The sequence below is a fragment of the Lemur catta genome, chromosome 6 (assembly GCF_020740605.2).
Source record: "Lemur catta isolate mLemCat1 chromosome 6, mLemCat1.pri, whole genome shotgun sequence".
NCBI lineage: Eukaryota > Metazoa > Chordata > Mammalia > Primates > Lemuridae > Lemur > Lemur catta.
This window is the reverse complement of record NC_059133.1, coordinates 62,396,037-62,417,943: the sequence shown is the minus strand read 5'-3', so window position 1 is coordinate 62,417,943 and position 21,907 is coordinate 62,396,037. Positions and strand designations below refer to the sequence as shown.

At 37.2% G+C, this 21,907-nt stretch overlaps 1 protein-coding gene across 4 annotated transcripts in view; it reads left to right on the top strand.

The window, feature by feature from the left end:
• Positions 1 to 21,907, top strand: part of TMEM117 (transmembrane protein 117) — a 464,054-nt gene that overhangs the window by 243,846 nt on the left and 198,301 nt on the right. For 3 of the 4 annotated variants that reach the window (XM_045553978.1, XM_045553977.1, XM_045553980.1), the window contains one exon: positions 17,806 to 17,905. The exons of the other annotated variant lie outside the window; for it this stretch is intronic. In XM_045553978.1, the coding sequence (XP_045409934.1) occupies positions 17,806 to 17,905 (100 nt within the window). The remainder of the gene's footprint in view (positions 1 to 17,805; positions 17,906 to 21,907) is intronic. 4 annotated transcript variants of the gene reach the window in all.

The window sequence follows — 21,907 nt, the reverse complement described above, 5'->3', positions numbered from 1 at the left end:
TGGTAGGCTTTTTAAGGAAGTATCTTAGAGTCAACAGAATGGGGCTGGATAGCTTGAAGGGAGAGAGAAAACTCAGAGCAGAGGATGGAGATGGGGCCTGGGCCATTATCTGGTGCCCACAAAGGTGTGTTCCCAGAGCAGGTGAAGTCAAATTGTGACAAGAAAAGGGCAGAAGAAAAAGGATGGTTTAGTTAAATAGACAAAAAATACTTCAAATTAGTGGGAATTATAGTTTTCCTGTTTGCTGTCTTCTGTTGTCAGTTTTGAGTTCATGTGGACTGGTAGGCAAACTAAGTCTACTAAAAATCTTATCAAAGCTATGTTAAGTAAAAGTTGCTATCTACCAGTGTTTCCCTGCATTGTGCACTCATACCTTGACTCTAATAATCAGATAAAGTTCACCAGGTACAGACACAAATATTTAACCGGAGGCCTCCCTTAGGCCTGTTCTTCGGCCTATTTTAAGTACTTCCAGCATGCCCTTGCTCACAGCTCCGGGAGCTGGATAAAAAGCTAACCATGTACATAACCAGCAGGCCTGCTTTTTAGCTCAGGAGTTGCTACCAGCTTCCCTTGTGCCTGCCTGTGGACATAGTCTAACTTTATACCCTGGTGTCCACGTCTGTCAAGTCACCTCCCTAGATTTGGTGATTTGACTTTTTCTGTCAGCTGAGCAGCTCTAGTTTGGCCTCAGTCACATGCTGGCCCTTAGATGCCAGGACTGCAGTGCTGGCTCTGGTGGCTCAGGACCCCCTCCTGGCTTTTGGCTGTAGGGACACAGACGGCAGCCATGGTTAAGAGGTCCAGCCGTGTGTCCCCATCACCTTCATCCCTGGAGGCTATCTGCTCACAAGTAATGAGTCACTTCAATTAAGGACTTCACAAAGATGTCTAAAAGCATATTTTTGAGTATGAGTAAACATAAAATCTGTAACAAATACAGTTGACCCTTGAACCACATGAGTCTGAGCTGCATGGTCCACTTATACTCAAATTTTCTTCCGCCTCTGCCAACCCTGAGACAGTAAGACCAAACCCCGCTCTTCCTCTTCCTCCTCCTCCTCAGCCTACCCACCATGACAATGAAAAGGATGAAGACCTTTATGATGATCTACTTCCACTTAATGAACAGTAAATATATTTCCCTTGTGATTTTCTTAATTTTGTTTTCTCTAGCTTACTTTATTGTAAGAATACAAGGGTCAATGGTATATGCTTTTCTGTCCATAAACTGAGCATAAATAGATACAATACTTGGTTTGACATCAACTTCTAGTTTTTCCTCACCCATTTAACTCCAGAAGGTGGAATTTCTCTCCCTTTCTCTTTAGATTTAGCAAATATACCCTAGACATCTACAGCATCAGGCACTGTATGAGATACCTCTACCTGTGTTCATATGATGCTTTGAAACCGTCAGGATTCCAGAAATGGTTTCTGGTCTTCAAAGTTCTGGCTGTTGCTGATTTCATATGGTATTAAACATTTCACAGTCTTTCTCACAGGCTGATCACTTAGTACACAGTGTGTTAGTTGCAGTATATGGCTCTGTTCAAGGAATAGTCTATTTTTTAGTGAGAAAAAAATATGTGTCATTTGATAACAATTCTCAACCTAAACATGACCTCTATGCTCAAGAGGAATTGAAAGTGAATATCTTTGGGTTTCAGGGGAACACTTTTGAGGTTAAACATGAATGTGAGTCATCTACCTGTTAACAGCAGCCGTTAACATGTGTGTAGGAAGTTGACGCTTGACAGCACAAATGATTCTGGTGTAAGGGAGAATTTCAGAAAGCAGCCAGAAAAAAAAGAGAGCTATGTAGTCTTGTGTTGAAACAAAACTCATTATGGATTAAGGGACAGGTATTAACTTATGGAAATTGAATTAAAATTTCAGAAACATGAAATCCCACAGTTCAAATTTTAAAATATTCAGGTATGACTCAATCTGTTGACTTCTCAATGAGAGTATTGATGAGAACCACCATTTCTGTCTGATGAGCTACCATTTTGTGTGGGATTTTTTTTGTGTATGTGTGTTTTATGGAAAATGGAGGCAATGTTACAGGGTTTCTGCATTAAATTCTCAAATTAGGATCATAGGAACTTTTAAATATTGTATCAGATGTTGATAGGAGCTGTGTTTTTCAATGTAAAAACAAATATATCTTTAAATGTAAATTGGCGATATGACTTTGATGACAGTTTTGTGTGTCAACCTGGCTAGGCTTTAGTATCCAGTTATTTGATCAAACATGAATCTAGGCATTGCTGTGATGGTATTTTGTAGATGTGGCTGACATCTACTGTCAGATGTCGGATGACTTTAAAGAAAGGAGCTTATTCTCGATAGTGTGGGTGGGCTTCATCCAATGGGTTGAAAGGCTGCAGAAGCAAAAATAGGTTCCCAGAGAAAGAAGAAATTCTTCCTGAAGGCTGCAACATCAGCTTCTGTCCAAGAAATTCTAGCCTGCTGGCCTGCCCTACAAACTGTGGACTTGCCAGCCCCACAGTTGCCTAAGCCAGTTCTTTGAAATAAATCTCTTCATCTATGTGTCTGTGTCTTTCTGTCTGTCTATCTATCTATCATCTGTCTATCTATCTATCCATCTATCATGACCTGCTGGTTCTGTTTCTCTGGAGAACCCTCACTGATACAATTTCCTAAATGGAAAGCACTTTAAAGATATAATATAGATAATATCCAGGTAGATGTTGGGATAGGAGTTTGTCCTTCTAATGCTCCCATTTCTGTGAGTGTTTTAGAAACAAAAGGCTTGTTAAGGTCGTGCTGGGCCTGCGGGATGCAGCCTCTGCCTCCCAAGCCCTGCTGCATGCAACATGGGGCATCTGGCAGCTGCCCTGAGCTGCCCAAGCTGCCCCCTTTGGCACGCCCTGCTGCTTTCGGCCTCTTTGCCTCTGTCTGTTTCCTTCTGCTTCAAACACTTTTGCCCTCCTCTGTCCTCTGTGAAGCCTTCTCTCCTCCCTGCCCCCGCCCCTTCACACTAGAAGAATTAGGCTCCATTCCTCCCTGCCTGCCCTCGCACATACAGCATTTTCCACAGAGGGCTCCGTTGATTTGTTTGTGAGTCTTTTTTCATTTGCAAAATGGTAATGACCATGTCTTATTCATCTTGGTGTTCCCAGCACCTAGCACAGTTCCTGGCATCTAGGAAGTGTTCAGTGGATACTGTCAGAAGAGTGAATAAATAGCTGACCTCCTTCAGGGGTAAACAGCTGCCTTTAAGTTCAGTTGCAGATGGCTGGGAGGCATCCTAAGAGGTTATTCTTTCAGGGCCGGGTATGTTACTAAGCTTTCTGTACCTGAGTTGGCTGAAGAGAAATTCCCAGGCAAACAGACCTTTAATTATCACCAAAGGCCTATGCTTTCAGTGTTCACGGGGGATTATATGTACACCATACACATCTAAGCTGATTATATAGAAATCTCTGACATCATGTGCTGGTGGCATAGATGCTTCACAAAATCAGAATATGAGCTAATTTATTTTAACCTTTCTGATTTGTGACTTGAAACTCTCCCTATATTCATTAGCAGGGTGTCCAGTATCTCTTTTGAAGTTATACTCACCCAATCAACCTCAAACTCGATGCCTTACCTAGCCCCATGTAGGGTCACTGGGATTTGCATTTTTCCAATACTAGCCATAGAAAAAGCTGTGCCATCTGATTATTCTTCTACTGCACGTGTGTCTTGCTGCTGCTGCTACATGGTGTTGCTGTTGAAGCTTGTCCCCGCATAGTTGCATGGACATCTATCCACTCAGCATGAGTGCCCTCCCTGGCCCAGACCCTGCATAGACCAAGAAATGTCCTTAACCCCAGACGGTTGAGTTCAGAAGAGCTTCCATCAATCATACTAGATGCCGAAAATAGCTCTCCCACCTGTGTCCCTTAGTGAGTAGCCCAAATCAGCAGCTTGGTCGCCCACTTTCCCCACAGTTTTTTTTTTTTTTTTTTGAGACAGAGTCTCACTCTGCTGCCTGGGCTAGAGTGAGTGCCGTGACGTCAGCCTAGCTCACAGCAACCTCAAACTCCTGGGCTTAAGCGATCCTCCTGCCTCAGCCTCCCGAGCAGCTGGGACTACAGGCATGCGCCACCATGCCTGGCTAATTTTTTTTCTATATATATTTTTAGTTGTCCAGATAATTTTATTTCTATTTTTAGTAGAGACAGGGTCTCGCTTAGGCTGGTCTCGAACTCCTGACCTCGAGCGATCCACCCGCCGTGGCCTCCCAGAGGGCTAGGATTACAGGCGTGAGCCACCGCGCCCAGCCTCCCCACAGTTTTTATTTGGAGAGGTCTCACCAGTCTTTTGTACCACTGAGCATGACTCAGGTCCTCCCCAGCAAGCCTGTGTGGTTCCCATCTTGGGAGGCAGATTTCCCCTTTTCCTCCCTGGTGATCAGCTCTGCATGTCAGGGGTCTTAGAGAGCTTTGCTAGAGCCATAGAAGTTCATTACACCCTTCCCTGTTCCCCTTCCTTGGTAACTTTCTTATCTTAACCCAGGCAGCTCCTGGGAAATTACCCAAGTGATTCTTCATGGAACCAAGGGAACATTTGCTTCGAGGTGACTTTCTCCTTCACCCCTTGAAAAAAGTTAAGCAGATATAAATTTTTATGGGTCTTTCAAATGGCACTTGATTTCATTTCTACCTTATCAGGCATTATATATGTAAGGGTGGTAGCCCTTGCATGTAGCTATAGCATCACTTTTCCATTAAGAGATGCCAAGACGCATGGTCAGTTAAAATGCAGGAAGATGTTTAAAATACAGCACCTTGTGGAAGAAACTCAAACAATTTAATTTCCAAATGTGAGTTGTCCCCAGGCTTTAAAATAGGGCTAAATTACTTTGTAGGCATTCAGTGCCCTTCACTACATTATTAATTTTCAGCTTCATCTTTTATTATTCCTTTACCTTGCCCTGGTTCTAGCTGGGATATTTCACTAATTGCACAGCTCCAACAGGCACAGCCTTGATCACACGTCAGGAATCTTCTGTTGTTCCTCTGCCTCCCTTTGTGGCGCTCTCCAATCCAACATAAAGATAATTTTCTCTCAAAGCCGTGTTCTTTTACTATCCCAGCGTTTCTCCCACAAAATGATAATAATTGCTACCATTTCTTGAGCCTTTACTATACTAATAGATTCTTTATATTCGTAATTTTTAAAAATGTACCAATAACGTACCTACATAAAAGTATATATATAACACGTATGTACAGCTTAATTATTGCAGAGTAAGCCAGGCATGGTGGTGTGCACCTCTTGGTCCCATCTACTTGAAAGCAGGAGGATCCCTTGGGCCCAGGAGTTCGAGGCTGCAGTGAGATATGAATGTACCACTGCACCTCAGCTTGGCTGGGCAACAGAGTGAGATCTCATCTCTAAAAAAGGAATAAATAGACTGCAAAGTAAATTATTGTAAAATATTAAGTGAACACTCATGTTACCCATGTTATCACCATTCATGTTAAACAAAAGAATTGCCAGCATCCCAGAAGCACTCTCACTGTCTTTTCTAATAGTAAACCTCTACCTCCCTCCACAGTAACCACTATCTCATTTTTTAGGCTCTTTACTTTCTCGTTTTGTTATATAGTTTTACTACTTCCCTAATACTATAGTTAGGTTTTGCCTATTTCTGAGATATGTATTTGTAATTATAAAATATGTTCTCCTTTTTATCTGACTTCTTTTATATAACAGTTTCTGAGATCCATCCATAGTGTCAATTGTATGACTATGCTGTAATACATTCATCCATTCTTTTATTGGTAGACATTTGGGTGGTTTCCAGTTTCAGGTTATTATAAATAATGGTGCTATAAATATTCCTTTACATTTCTCTGGGTGCACATCTGGGGCTGGATTTTTCTTGTGGGAAAATTTCTAATAGTAGATTGAATTTTGTGATTAGTTACAAACCTGTATTTTATTCGTTTTAATTCCTGTGTATAGAGTTTGGTAATTTGTAAATATTTTTTCTAGAAATTTATTGATTTCTCTTAAATTTTAATTTTTATTGGCATAAAAAATTTTAATGCACTCTTATTATCTGTTTAATCTCTGCAGGATTTATAGCAATGCCCCATTTTCATTTCTGATATTGAATATTTGTGCTTTCTTTTTGTATTTTGATGAGGGAGTGATCAATTTTACATCTTTTTGTAGACTATGTTGGTCTATTGTGTGTGTTTACCTTTTACCTTACTAGTTATTTAATTAAATTCTAGTTTTAAAAATTTTATTATTTCTTTTTTGAGTTAATTTTGGTATTCTCTAATTTCTTGAGAAAGATTCTTAATTAATTTTTATTATTTCTTCTTTTCTAATTTATTTATTTGAAATTAAATGTTTAAACATGGTTTTAGCTGTATCTCACAATACTTTCATTATTAGCCAGTTCAAAATATTGTTTTGTGACACATTGAGATTTCTCTTTTGACTTATATGTTATTTGGAAGTGTATCGCTTAGTTTCCAATGATCTAAGAGATTGTAAAGTTATATATTTTTGATTTATAATTTAGTTTCATTATGGATGAAGAATATCCTCTGTATGATTTAATTATTTTAAATGTTTTGAGGTTTATTTATGGCCCTGTTTATGATCAATATTTCTAAATGTTATCCGTTGCATTAAAAGAATGTGTATTCTATAGTTGTAGGGTGAGTTAGTCTCTCTCTCTCTCTCTGTGTATATATATATATATATGTGTGTGTGTGTGTGTATGTGTGTGTGTGTGTGTGTGTGTGTGTGTGTGTAAACCTTGTATTTTTAAAGCTTCTTCTCATTAAGGCATCTCATTCCCTGCTTGAATTTTTTCAGGCAGCAAACATCCCATTAAAGCTGGGTGGGGTGAAAATCATTTCCTAGTTCATTGGGTCAAAGAGGGTATCTTGTGACATAACAACTCGTTATGCTAGATTTCTACTGATGCTCCTGTTTTAAGTTCCATTCTTCCTCTCTCACCTTCAGAAATACTAAGCCTCCCATCCCTGAGCATCGTTGGGATCCAGAGGTAGATTTTTAGCTTCTTTCTTAATACATACCCCAGAAGGAGTTAAATCAGAATAGAAAGCTGAAACTATGCCCATCTCCATTCCCCAATATGCTTTCTAAAATTGCATTAAAATTTTCTCATGTTCTGTCATCTCTTCTTTTATACTGCAGGTTTATTCTTACATTTAGTTTGTATTTGTACGCTGTCATTTGGTAGATTTGGAGGAAGGAAACACAATTTCTCACTCCACCAAGTTTACATGTAATCCTGCCTCTAAACTGCTGTTTACATGTGGCACCAAAAAGCCTCCTGGGAAATAACATCTAAGGGATGGTTGATGCAAGGACATGTGGTTCAAGGACAATGGGCAGGTTGAAAGGAAGTGGTTATTTTGAATAATCACAACATATTTTATTCCTAGTCCCATTGACTCACATTTAAATCAGAAGGTAAGATGCTATTGTACAAGAGCAAGTAAAAGTTAAAAGAGGCATTTCTCCATAATCTCTGTGGGAGTTTAAGACTCCGAGGTATCAGCAACACTGTTGATACTGGCTGGTGGTGGCCCAAGCATGGTGTAGTACCGTGGGTGGATTGGTGACTGGGCCCAGAATTTGTGAGGGAGACGTCTGTTACCATAATAGAAATTACAAATATGTCTCCCCCGTCCGTGGCACAGACATGAGTACCTTGGCCTTGGCACACATATTGACAATATGAGTAGCAGGAGCAGGATCTTTGGTCGAAATCAGTTGAATACAGGGTAGCTTTGGAACCGCTTTTGGCATCGGTATCAACTGGCCTTCATTAAAGTGAGTGGAAGAAGAGGAAAAGAGTATTGTGGTAGCTAAAAGTACTAGTTATAACAGCACAAAAATAATTTTCAGAAAAGTCATCGAGAGGAGCTTGATGGATTTGTTGTGTTAACGAGGTGGGTGGCAATGTGGCTTTGTTTCCTTTATCTCTTTTTTTCAACAGTGGGCTGATGGCTGGTGTGGTGCTGCTTGTGAAGCACACACACTGCAAAAACAGAGCATGAAATCCTTTATGGTGAAACCAAAGGAAGCCCTATAATTAGTAAAATTACAGAGCAAACTTAGGGAGCAATGAGAACCATTCCACTTCTAATTTGAAGGGCATTTGATGGTAAGAAGGCATTTTCAGGCTAAGGAGATGTTCAAGGGCTTTGGCATTCTTATATGGAGGGTCCAAGTTCAGGGGTCACCAAGTGCAAAAGGGGAAGGCGTGCCAGAGTGCTCTATCTGCTGCCCCACGTCACTCATATCATTGGCAAACTTAATTCTAGGGACCCTCTCCCAAGCGCCTGCGTTGCTCTCTCTGGCTCTATTCTACACTACTAAGTGATGTCTGCTTCATCTGATTTTCTTGTTACCTTCTCCTGACACTTTGTAAGAGACCTATAAAAATCTTTAATCTGTCAGAAATGCAGCCTCCACTCTCTCCAAGCTACTCATTATCTACCTTTATTTTATCTCTTTCAATACTTTTTATTTCAATATCAGGCTCCCTTTAGATTAGGTAGCTGAGAGATGTAATATCTAGCTTTTTATCTCTTCAGTGCACAGATATTCCCTTACTTGTTGTCACTCATTTGACACACTCTTGTAGTTTACCCAATTCGTCTCAAAATGGAGATGCATTCTAATAGATTGGTTTTAACTACTTAATAGAACATGTACCACATTTTTTTTAAACTGGAGAGGGGAGTGATATTCTAAATTTAGCACACTTGTGAAATTTGTGTATGTAAACAGTACATTAAGATTTAAACATAAATTTCCCCCATTGCCTTGGCCAATGTTGTAAAGAGTGGGCACATGCACATTTACCCTTGTTCTTACTGGGAATGATTTGAAAACCAACCTGGTTTATCAGCTACACTGGTGACTCCTTTCTTGCAGCCAATTTAGTGTCATTCCTTTCTAAAAGGTGAAAGAATTTTTGTATTATTAAAATTGAACAAAATATTCATAACCTCACTTTTAGACTCTACCATCATCTTTCCCTGGTGAATGTTTATAGCATTTTTCATTGCAATTAATAGAAGCTCAGTCAAGTTAGCTTAAGAACAAAGATGGGATGGGAGGTGAATGTTAGGAAGAAACGGGTTGTCCCATGGAATCCAAAGTGCAGAAATACAGGTCCCAGGAAGGGATTGGAATTAGACTCCCACACCACCCATGTTCTCCCTGTCTTGCTTCTTTCTTTCTTTTCTTTTTATTTTATTTTTTGCATGAATCTGCCTTCCTCCATCCTCTCCCTGTTCCTCCAACCCCCTGCCTCTCTCTTTCTCTTTCCTTCTCTCTTGCTGCAGACTTTATCTCTAGTTCACAGGGGACAAAAATGTGGTCACCAAAAATCCCTGGGTTGTTTTTTGCATAACCACCTGGAAAGAGATTTCCTTCTTTCTCTCTTTTTTTGTATTGGTTATAAATTACCAGGAAAGGAAATAATAGGATAGAAGCAGGGTTGGGCATCATTACACACATCTCTATAAGCTTACCCCTTTGGCAGGAGGAAATTACCAGACAAGAAGTGCAGAGTGTTAATCTAGGAAGTGACCACTAGCTCTGGGGTGCTATTTCTTTTCCTTTGGAAATTTATAAGTTCGCGTGCATCAGGCTCACGGTTTAGCATATAGTGATTGTTTAATAAATAAATGAATATAACATAAGATAAATGCTTATCTACCATAAATTCACATGCTACAAGAAGGGTTCTGGGTGAAAACACAGTCTCCTTCTCCCTTCCCCAGATCACTGGAACCTAAAATTTCTTCAATAAGCATAGGAAGCAAATAATTAGGAACTGCTGTTGAGTAGCCATGAGGAAGAATTGAAGTTGAATTCATATCCAGAAGATGATGGACAAGGAGGAGGAGGAAAAGAAGAAGAGGGAAGGGAGGGAAGGGAAGGAGTAGAGAAAGAAAAGAATAATTATCACAAGTGTTTTGTATCTGAAAATTTTGTAGGAAGTAGAAAATCAGTCTCATTTTTTAGGTTTCTTCATTTCATTATACATAGTGGACAAACTTTACTTTTTGGAAAATGTTAGTTATTATATTTATGTCCCATTATTTTCATTTCATTATTTTTTGTTTATTTTGACCCTTTACAACCTGAACACTTACCTTCACTGATGCACACCCATTACAGTTGAACTTGCTTTCTGTTTTACTTTAAAGAGCATCAAAGTCTTTGCAAAATATTATGCTCTTCCATTTAGTTTGAAAGGAAGCATGATTATGTAGGGTAAATTAATTAATACCATTTGGCTTAGCTTGCACTTTACTTTTATGATAATAAAAATTGATGGCAATGCATTATATACATTTCATTTGAATAGTTCTGAACACATTGAATGTCATTTAACATTAAAATGTGATTAAGTTAGATAAGAAATTACTTTTAGGTAATTTATGACTGGATTCCTTTGAGGACTTATTGGTGTTCTTTTAGCAATGAGCTCAGGATTTTAAAATTTTTTTCTTTTTATAATTTTTCTAATGATGTTATTAAAGATACATGAAGTGTCTTTGCTGTGTTTGTTTGATTGATTAGATGTAGAAGACAGAACTATTTTGAGCATCAAATTAGATTGTATATTCCTGTAGTGTTTGTGAAGTTGACCAAAAAAATTGAATTAAGGAAGAAACTTGAGATATAACCACAAAAATTCTATAAGTTCAAAATTAGTTTTGAGGATGTATTGTTTTTTAAACTTAAATTTTGACTTTAAAGGATAAACAACAAATGTAGTTTAACAGTACCTATTTGAAGGACAGTGAAATCATTTTCTCTATTTTTTAATATGTATAAAATAAATGTACTTACTATATAGCTCTAGTATTGTTTGTGCCAGAAAATTGGTACACTAAATTATGTATTGATGTCTAGTCTCATTTAAAGGATTTTTAAATAATAATATGACTCAGTAGACTTTTAATATTTTACTTTGTAAATTATTAGTCAAATAATATATTCAAAGTAAGTAAATTTACAACATGTGATTGCAGAAAGTCAAGGACATGTTCTTTATTTTGTTTTGATTATATTCTGGCCTCTAGCTCTTTACTGTAGAAGAGGTAATAAAAATGATACAATGATACTCTATTCTAACTTTGTTAGGACATCCTAATTACATAGACCACAATTTGTCTTCAGTGTTTCTTTTTATTTTATCTTATATTGCAAATCCTTGTTTTTACCTTTATTCTTTCATGCTCTTCCTAGTTTGGCCCTGATGTCAGATGATTTAAGTAATCTTCTTATATTAATCAATTGACTATTTAATTCATTTAAATATTTAGTTGCATTCCTAAAACATACTATACACTGGGCAAGGAATTTCATTTACCTAGGAGAATAAAATATGCTCTTTAGCCTTGATAAACTAAATCTTGTGGCAGAGAGGGGCAATATAACAAAATCACTAAAATACTCTGGGAAAATTATTTAGCATAGAGGTATAATAAAACTATTATGGCAACAACTGGGAAGGGATGACTTTCAAAAGCAATGGCAGGAGATTTCTCAGTCGACAGGTTGAGTTAGTAATCTCAGGTCAGAAGATAGGGGATGACATTCCAGACAAAGAGAGAATTGTGGGCAGTGATGATAAGGTATGTCATGGAATGGTTGTATGTTGGTGAGATTGATTTCCTGGTCGGGCAGACGGCCTGAAAGGAGTCTGTAAAATGAAAGGAGATGAGTCTTAAAAAAAATAAGATGTCTTGCAGAGAGTGTAATGTCTTCTTATCCATGCTTTACCTCGTGACAATGGGAGCCATTGTTATTTTACAAAAGGGAAGCCAGTGGACCAGACGTTTACTATTTTTTTGCATGCCTATTATGAAATAGTTGTGCTAGAAGCTTTACACACTTTATTTCATGGAATTCTCAATAAATCCCTATAAAGGAAAGGTATTTTTATTCCTACTTTATAAAGAAATGGATGATTATCAAGGTTGGTCATTTGTCCCAGGTCATAGGGATGTGGGTGGGTGCAACCTCAGTACTTTCTGGTTCCAAGATTCGTACTCCTCCAGTAAGCCATATTACTTCTCCAGAAGCCACCATAATGGCAATAAAGAATCTATAGTAAGGGGGAAACAGTCACAGGAGCCTAGGAGGCTATTATTTTAATTTCAGATTAGAAATGATTATGGACACAATTTAGGCATTGGTCATGGTGATGATAGAAAAACAACATAGATTTGAGAGCTTTTTAGAAGTAACCTTAGTAATTGATCAAATATTGGAATTAAAGGAGAGGGAGAAATTAATGTAATACTAAAGTTTCTGTATCCAGCACAAATAAATTTCACTGAATGGCCTGAAGCAAGGCAAGGAGTGGAAGGAAGCATTGATGTATGGGTGATGTATTCATAGTCAGGGTGAGTGTGGTCAATGAAAACTCCATCTGTAGTCTTCCTACATATGTCTTCCTTATAGAAGTTAGAAGAAATGAATGTCTAAAGTTGGGAAATTTAAATTGGTATTTTATCAGTTAGCATTATTGGGTCCAGATGCAATTTTAATCATTCTGGGCCACATCTGCAGCATTTTCTGCAGCATTTTTGACATTCCAGCGGATCTTGCCCCATAGCTTCAAATGCTAGGTCTGGCCTTGATGGTCCTTACACATGTATTGAACTGCATCAAAATCTTTTGATAGTTAAGAACTAGAAATTTTGAGAAAAAATACTAAAGTGTGGTTATTTGGGTAATGGTTGATAAGAAATTAAAGTCATTAATCTAGTTAACCATTTTATTACAGACACAAATGATTGAGAAAAAGTTAATATAATAAATCTAGGTATAATTTCTGGCATTTTAAAGTGACATATTTTCACCTCAATGTCTTAACAATACTTAGAGCTTTTGCTTTAGTTTTATTATGTTTAATGTAGGTATGTACTCATGTAAGTCAACTACTTACCTGTGATTTACTTGTGTATGAAGCCCGCAATCTTGTTTATGTTGCCCAAATATGGCTAGGAGAGACAGCTGTGACATTATGAATCCAGCTGGCCACAGATGGATCTTCAGTGAAGCATGAATCTATATTGGTTTGGTGATCTGTGTTTACTGCATCCTGTTAAACATTCAGAGACTCAACCTCTAAATCACCTGGCATTGACTACACCCACTTATGTATAAATAATAGACTGAAGTAAACTGGAACTTTTTGCTGCTAGTGATCAAGATTCTCACCTATAAGAACAATTCATTATATTACAATTTTATTGACTATTTAGCTCATGTTGGAGTCTGTTTAGTGTAGTCATTTGGCACATAGGTGCAACAGCCATGATAGCTTGTGTTGTCAAGCTGTTACGGTAATTATTAACTTTTTCTAGATCTTGTATATTGAAGTGTCCTCATGTTTGTTATGGATTTGACAGTTAAGCTTGAGATCTCAAGAAAAAAAATAAAAACTGATGTTAGAGTCTGAGAAGAAATTCATTTAGGATCTTTGAAGACTGTACTAATGATTGATACTTACCTGGAAGGCTGGTAGAACTGCAAGATTTTCTAGATTATGCATAGTGGAAATAACCAGTTAGAGCAGAAAAGAAAACAAATAAATGATGTATAAATAGTTGAAATAATCAGCTAAAGCACCAAACCAAAATCTTTAATGGTGCCTCCTAGCAAATAAAATTTAATTCCGAATAACTCCTCAAAACCGTTGGGCATATGAAGCTCTACAAGTTCACTTTTTTGGAGTCCCATGTGATGTTCAAACTGGCTAAAATTGCTGATATAAATATAGGCATACCCTGTCCTTGACAACCCAACCAGGAAATATTATTAAATGTTAATGGATATGCAAACCAATAAAGTAGTAGTTGAAATTTTTTATGGCAGATCTGCATATTTGTAACTCTTCCTCATATTTGTCCAAATAAGCAAAAATAAAAATATATAATGAATACTAGTCTTTATATATCACTCTTCATTTTAAATATATTAGTTATTTCATAAATGATGCTATCTCATCTGCTATGTTGTAGCATCTAGTACTTACATGTGCCCACAACCACAGGTGAGGACAAATTCTTTATTGTGTGCTGATATATAATTTTAGGTGAATACAGAACAGCTATCCTGTAGTCAAGGAGCTACAGATGTAGCTGGAGAAATAAAGTGAAATACAAAACAACTTAAAAACACTTTTAATGTCTTTGTGGACAAGTTCTTCATGATTTAATTTCATTTTATTGCTGTTTCTAGGGCTTATATACAGAAATCTACCCATGCCATATGGAAATAAAGATGAATAATTTGGGTCACTTCATTAATTCATAGTTCAATATTTAATGATCACTTACTATATGCAGATAGTGCTCTAGGTCCTGGGGATCCATCGTGAACAAAATAGCAAAAATAGCTCCCTGTCCTCCTAAAGCTTATCATCTCGTTTTAGTTAATTTTTTTCTTGCTTTTCAGTGATATGATCCTGTTTCTTCACATCCTAGTAATTTTTGGATGACTGGCAGATGTTATGTATAAAAATATATAGAGGATCTAGATGATATTTTATTTTTCCAGATAAAGTTTACTCTTTCCTCCATTAGGTGGAAAGAGTGGAAGCTGATCACCATAATCCAGTCACGGAATGGACTGAGTAAGAGCTGATTTACACTTTTATCAAGGATTGATCCATCTCTGGTTTTCTGTAGCCCTTCGTAGCCCTATGTTCTCTTGGACTACAGTAGCTGGCTGATTCTGAACTATAATAGTCTCCTCAGTACGGTGAAGTTGTCAAACCTCCATAATGCTTTTTAGAGATTCTACTTAGTCTTTTAGCCTCCCCCTCAAACAAGTTCAGAATTTGGCAAATGCTTTGAAAGGCAACCAGCTGTGTTTCCTATTCTCTTCTGGGCACTTCCTTCCTCATTAAGATTTTGGCTGCTTAAGTTTCTAATGTTGCCTCTCCAGCCCACTGAGACTGCCCTCTGCTCAAATGAAGCCCAAGATTCTCATCCTCTTGCCTTGCATGCAGAGTCAGCAAATGCCCAGAGAAAATATAGCTAACCCTTCCACAATTTTAACCTTTTCACAATTCTCTCCATTCTGGTATTTTGTTTTTTCTAGTCTTCATTGTTTCATCAACTCTCTGATGCCTTTAAGAAGATTTCTTGGGTAATTGTTGTATTTTCTTTAGATTTTTCAAATTTCTCTTAGCTGGATCATTGATGTGTTGCAAGTGTATCAGCCCATCCCTATTTTTAGACAATGAAATGAAAAAAAAAATGATGCCTTCTCTTATACACATCTGTACAATCACAAGGAATGTACCCTGAAATTTCCACTTAGCCTGAATATATTCTAGAACTAATTGGCAAAGTGGACAGATGGGGCATTGAGCAAGTGCTTTAACACAGGTGTCACTGAAAGAACTGGACAATTATCTGAGCTAATCCTCTGTAGTAACATTGACTTAACTGCCCCAGAGCTGTTCAGTGGTGGTGGTCCTAAGTAGAGAAACAGCAACCTTGGAGCCTTTCAAGTAGAAGCTACTTAGATTGGTGAACTCAGTATGAGTGGGAGTCCAAGACTTGATGGTAGCTCTGGAAGCTAAAGCTTCTGCATGCTACTGTTGACTTACTATGACTTATCTTCAAAGGAAATAAGTCCTGATTTTCATTGTCTACTAAAGTACTGGAGGACAGAGTAGACATACTTTGTGCTTTTTATATCTCCACTAATACTTGTAGGAAGAAGGTATAGCACAGTGGATAAGTCCCTAGATTTCCAAGTCAATCAAGTTTAGATTCAATTCCTGTCAATTTATCAGGTGTTTGATCTTGAACAAGTTGCAAAAACTCTCTAAATCTCAATTCCATAATACCCACATTCCAAACTGGAGGTAACTGGAGAGACACAATTCAATGCAACATGCATTCCTGGATGGGATTCAGGGCCAGAAAGAAAAGCTTGAGAGATATGAATGGGATTTGTTAGAAGGTAGTATTTTTTCAATTATTTCCTGATTTTGAGGGTTTCCTAGCGGTTAGATAAAAGAGTGTCCTTGTTTAGGGAAGTGACACACCATAGTATTTAGGGGAAATGGACATGATGTCCATAACTTTCTTTCAAATAGTTCAAAGAAAGATGAAAAGTCATACATATATATAATATATATATTATATGTATAATATATAATATATGATATATATAATATATAAGATATCTTGATATACAAGATATATTTAGAAAAAGTGATGATAGAGCAAATATGGTAAATGTTAAAAGTTGGGAATCTCAATGAGGGATATGGAGGAGGTCTTTGTACTATACTTTTAACTTTTATAGAAGTTTGAAATTATTTCAAAATAAATTCTTGAACTTAAAAAAATCTCAATTCTATATCTATAAATTAAGAATAATAATACATTTCATTGTACTGATGAAAGTTAATAGAGATACTGTATCTAAAGTGCTGATAACTATCCCTGGAACGTTGCAAGTTTATAGTCCTTATAAAATTTTGGCCGTTATGGAAATCCATGGAATTAGAGATCCAAAATTTTAGGGTTGAGACCTTAAGACATTTACACAGACCCTCCAAGGTAGGTGAATGAAGCTTGTGGAAAAAGAGTTGTTTTAAGAGTTTATAAGTTTGCTTTTGTTATTAAATAATAAAGCTATTTAAATGTATGTTTATTTTATAAATAATCAAACCATCTGAAGTAACTCTAGAAAAGAAAAAACTGGAGGTATTTTACCTCTCAGTGACTTCAAAAATGTGCTTCTTCATAATTTCAGTAGATAAATAACAAACATATCATTTTCTAGTGTATGTTGTTTTAAAATTAAGAAGAATCAAGTTTTACTAATACTTTAAATTGTACAGATATCATTATGAATAAGAAAAGGAGCAAAATTTAAAGTAAAAATAAATCTCCGTGAAAGGAACTTAGAGTAAAAAAATTATAAGAGAGAGAAATTTGATTGCTACTGTACATTAGTTATGTGATATTGATTGGGGAAGTTAGGTGATCTGAGTCTCAGTTTTCTCAGAGAAATTTCAAAATGGGAAAAATAATACTTAGAGTTTTCTTGAATATCCAGTGAGAAAATGGAAATGGAAATGCTTTATAAACAATAAGCATGGTCTTATTAGTATCTAAGGATCAGTGGAAACAAGGATTAGCTATACAAAAAGCAAGTGATAAACTTAAATCTTCTGGTTATTGTTATTTTAGTAATAATTTAAACCACACATATTTGAATAAATTTTACATTGCTTCATTGTGTGGAAATTTTTCTTAAATCTTGACACTGTTCTGAACATTATTCAGGTACAATATATCTGAAGCCTAGTCCCAGCTTTTCAATGGTTCTTACTTGACAGAACTGAAGGAAAATTAGTTCTTCTCTCCCAAGTTACTCTAATTCATGAATTGTTTCTGCTCTGCTCATACCTGAGTGATCATGAGATGGTATCTTTGCTGAGTATTTCTGTTTGATTTTTCAAAAGCTGTCATCAGTCTTACAGCTCAAATATGAAATGCATATGGTAATTAGTAGTGCCACGTTCAGTCTTCAAGTCTAATTGAAAGTGACCAGACACCGTCAAAGCTCTCAATAGTCTTCCAGATTTGTAAGCATATGTGATGGGACAAGAGAAAGACAGCTTGTTGGAAGTGGGAAAAATCCCTTTGCCTGTTGCTGAACCAGAAAGCTTTGACTGTATGGCTCTCTGAGTCCGGACAATGTCTTGTGTGTTTGTTTCCACAGAGCATATATCATTACAGACTATATGGGCATCCGAAATGAAAGTTTCATGAAATTAGCTGCAGTAGGGACCTGGATGGGGGACTTTGTCACAGCTTGGATGGTAAGAAAATTTTAACTTCACCCATTTAAAACAAACATCAGATGGAAGACATGTTTGTAATGTTGGACAGACCCTGCTTTTGATGGTTTGGAGTAAAATAATTATCTCTCTTTCAAATGGAATACATTTATGAGTATAGATAAAGTCAGAGATTATATATAGTACCTCTGGACCTAAGAAAAAAAATCAATGCAAATTAGAATATTAATGTTGACTCTCCGCCAGAATCTACCTTCCTATCTATCTGTCTATCCATCCACCCATCCAGCCACACACAGTATGTTTGAGCATACAAACATATAAACATCATAAAATTAATAAAAATTTATCCCCATGAAATTCTAAATAATCTTGTTTGTCTAAATACATTTGGGTTTTTTTGACATGTACGATTTTCAGTTAAGGAATGTGGTCTGGCCTATTTGAGAAGACCATATGAAACATTTTTTAAGGACTTTAAAATAGTTTTCTGTATTTGTTCTTCTCATTGAAGCTACTAAATGGTGACTAAGAGTTCTGAGAATTGTCTGTTTTATTCTCATTTGTATATTATTAATCCTTATTACTATAAGCCCGCAACAAATAGACAAACCATATCTCATGCTGAGCTCATCTGTCAAGAGACTACCTTCTGTTTTTAACCATTGAGTTAAAAATTTAAATTTAGCATGTTGCTAAAAAGCCTCTAGGTCCTATAAATTTAGAAGAGAATCACAGAGTGCAAAGAGCATAATTCTTGTAAAAATGAAACACTTTCTTGACACCTTTCATAAGTGAAGCTAGTCCTAATTATCTTTGTCAGTCCATTCACTTGATAATGAGGAGATCTACCAAAGGGAAGATAATGCCCGACTCAAACAAGACTTGCTGTGGACAGGCCCCTACAGAGATGTGCCAGATATAGTAGGTAAATTGTCACAACAGAGTTCCTGCTTTGCTTCTTACCTAGAACAGGTATTTTCAGGAAACAGGACGCAGTTCTAACTTCACTGTGCCTACTGTGATCATCCTGGAAGAGTGTCAGCCAACCACAAAAGGGTTTGCACAGACTGCTTTTGAGCCTTGTGCCACCTCTGTTGATTTTTAGAATGTTAACAGATTATCAGATGTGTCCAATTCCATTAACATTAAAATGTAAACTTGAAAAATTATTTATTTTATTTGTGATCTCTAGCAATAACAATTAGAATAGGCCAGGCATTGAAACCAGGCTGGTTCATGTCAAAAATTTCCATTTCCCGGGGAAAAGCTGTTTAGAAGGACATATATGACCTTTGAAAAATATAATTTCCTGGAAACTTGAGGGAAGGAATGTCTTTTAAAAAATTTCTACATTAATTGTGGATTGTGATTTTGACTTCACTTTACGGGGAATCTGCTTAATATAATGGAAAAGAGAACTAGAACAAGAGTTCAGAAATTTGGATTCCCTGACGTTGCCACCTCTGGTTTGGCCTTCCACAAATAATATACAGTCCTCTGAGGCTCAGTCTGCACATTTCTCAAATGGGATTAATAGTTCCTACCTGGGTTACATATTTTCTGTAAAGATTAAATGTTTGGCTTTGTGATAGGACTTAAAATGCTAAAGTGTAAGGTAGATATAAGTGCTTTATTGTTATTGTTCTCATTTTTGGACCCTCATCCTCTTAGTTGGGCCCAGTCCCTTGAAGGGATGGCAAGGGCAGGACATTGATCCAAGCCTTGGAATGCCCACACTTCCTGAGTGCCAGGACTGTGAGCATCCCACCTTAACCCAAGCCCGGGGTCCAAAGTGCCTGGAGTTTCCTTCCAGTCGCCAACGCTGGAGTAGACTGAATTGATATGGTGCATTGCTTCCTGACTTTTGTCTAACACTGAGCCTGACAAAAGTCAGGGGAGAAGCAACAAACTGATATGACCTAGGAGCTCACTCTGGAGTTTGCAGGCTCATGCCAGCCATTTGATACATAAATCATTTTCCTTCCCATTATGCCGTCATTATTTGTTTGTGACCCAATTCCATCCAGTTCCTTCTCAGACATTTCCTCAAGGTGGTGCTTTCCTATACCATATACAGCTCTTCCCTTACCTCCCCATTTATTGGTTCATATTATTTTTTTAATTAGGATTTTTTTTCCTTTGTAATTATAAGATGGGGTCCAATTACTAGGGCAGCTTTAAGAGGAAAGTGCATGGTCCAGCTTTGACCAAAGACCTGTAACCACTCCTGGCTGGATTTCTGCCGGGCATTTGTCTGTCCCCTCATGTGGTTAAAGGGAAGACAGATACTTCCACAGTTCACCCTGTGGTCTGTCTCTCTCCAAGGTCTGGCCGACCTTCATAGTTTCTTCTCAATTTACTGTTTTAATGTCTTCTATTTCTACTAGCTAACCTGATAACTTTACTTTTTTCTATACGATAGATTACTGCTGTACCACAGAACTAGGACTGCACTGAGAGTTGAGAAAACTGTGTTCTAGGTTTAATCCTGCGATGTGATCTTAAGTCATCTAACCTTCTGGGGCCTCTCATTCTTTCCTTTCTGTAACCTGGGGGAGAATCCAAAGTCTCTTTATGCTTATGTTTTACGAAACATTGACCTTTCCCCATTAGACGTGAGGATAGAAATAACAAAAGAATTACCGAGCTTTCCTGATTTGAAAATACGGTCACACAGAGAGGATTCCCAGAGCACATCATATCTATTCCCATTTCCACTGACTGGGCAGTGAGTTTCCATATAAATATTTATATGTCTACATATGTGTGCATTGATAACATTTTAAAAATAATATTTTTCCTCATGAGAGAAGTCTATGGTAGCTTTGACCTTCATCTGTCTATAGAATTCTCATCGTGAAATGAATATCAATGATGAAGGTAACTGTCATGGAAAAGCAAGTGACTATTTACATTAATAATTAAAGTGTACCTTTTATTGTATTACTGAAATGGAGAATTTTCTTTTATGGAAATAATTCAAAACTTTCCCAGGGTTTTGTGATCCAAAGACAAGGCTCATGTCAACCAATCTGAGAAGTACCTTTGGCCCTCACACTACGGAGCATCACGGTCTACTAGGTCCAATTTCCTAGGCAGTTCTGACTTTTCCTGGATCTGTGGCACTCCCCATGCAGAGGATAAAAGATATATGAAGCAGACTTAAGGTTACTGATTTTTTTGGTCAAATAGGTTTTTAAAAAATTTGTAAAAGAAATACATAAAGTCATGAGCTGGCCCTTTACTACTGGCAAACAGAAAAGAGCTCTGTCATGAAGATGTGCATAAAACAACAAGACTGGAGTCTCATGCAACACCACTGCCGTGTAGCCACCTATGTGCCCACACACTGTGCCATTAAGCCAGGAGCTGGAGGAAAGTCGACCAATCCCACATCACATTGCCCCAGTTTTGCCATAGATGTTTCAGCTTCTGCTGAGGTCTAAGGTGGCAGGTGATTCTGAGGACATCATGATGGCACTTACTTCTACCTCTCATTTAATTACCAGAAGGGGAAAGCACTTCCTGTTTATCTATATATAACCATACCCTTTCCCAAGCCCCTGCTGCATACAGTTTTAGTTGCCTTTCTCTTACAGCATTAAATGGTATGACCAACCATATGGTGGGGACATCAGACTCCAGGTTTCAGGTTCTTGTTGGGGTGAGGGGCATACAAACAAGGTGGAGTTGAGCCATGACCCAAGAAGACAATTCTGATGGTAAATACTGAAGTCATCATAAATCCGTAATCCTAATCCTGAAAATTAAGTGCTGTGTATATCAACTCCCAGTAGTCACAGGACATTGCTTGGCTTTGACACATTATTCCCAGGATTATCTGTGGGTGTTTATACATATATTTGCCACTATTAGCAAAGGTTCTACCATGAAGCAATGTTGTAAACACAGAAAACAATTTAGTTGTTTACCTTTATTTCAAATGTTTATAGTAAACATTCATTTATAAAATTGTATATGATTTTAACAGCTTTTTTTTTTTTTGCTTAGAACTTGGAG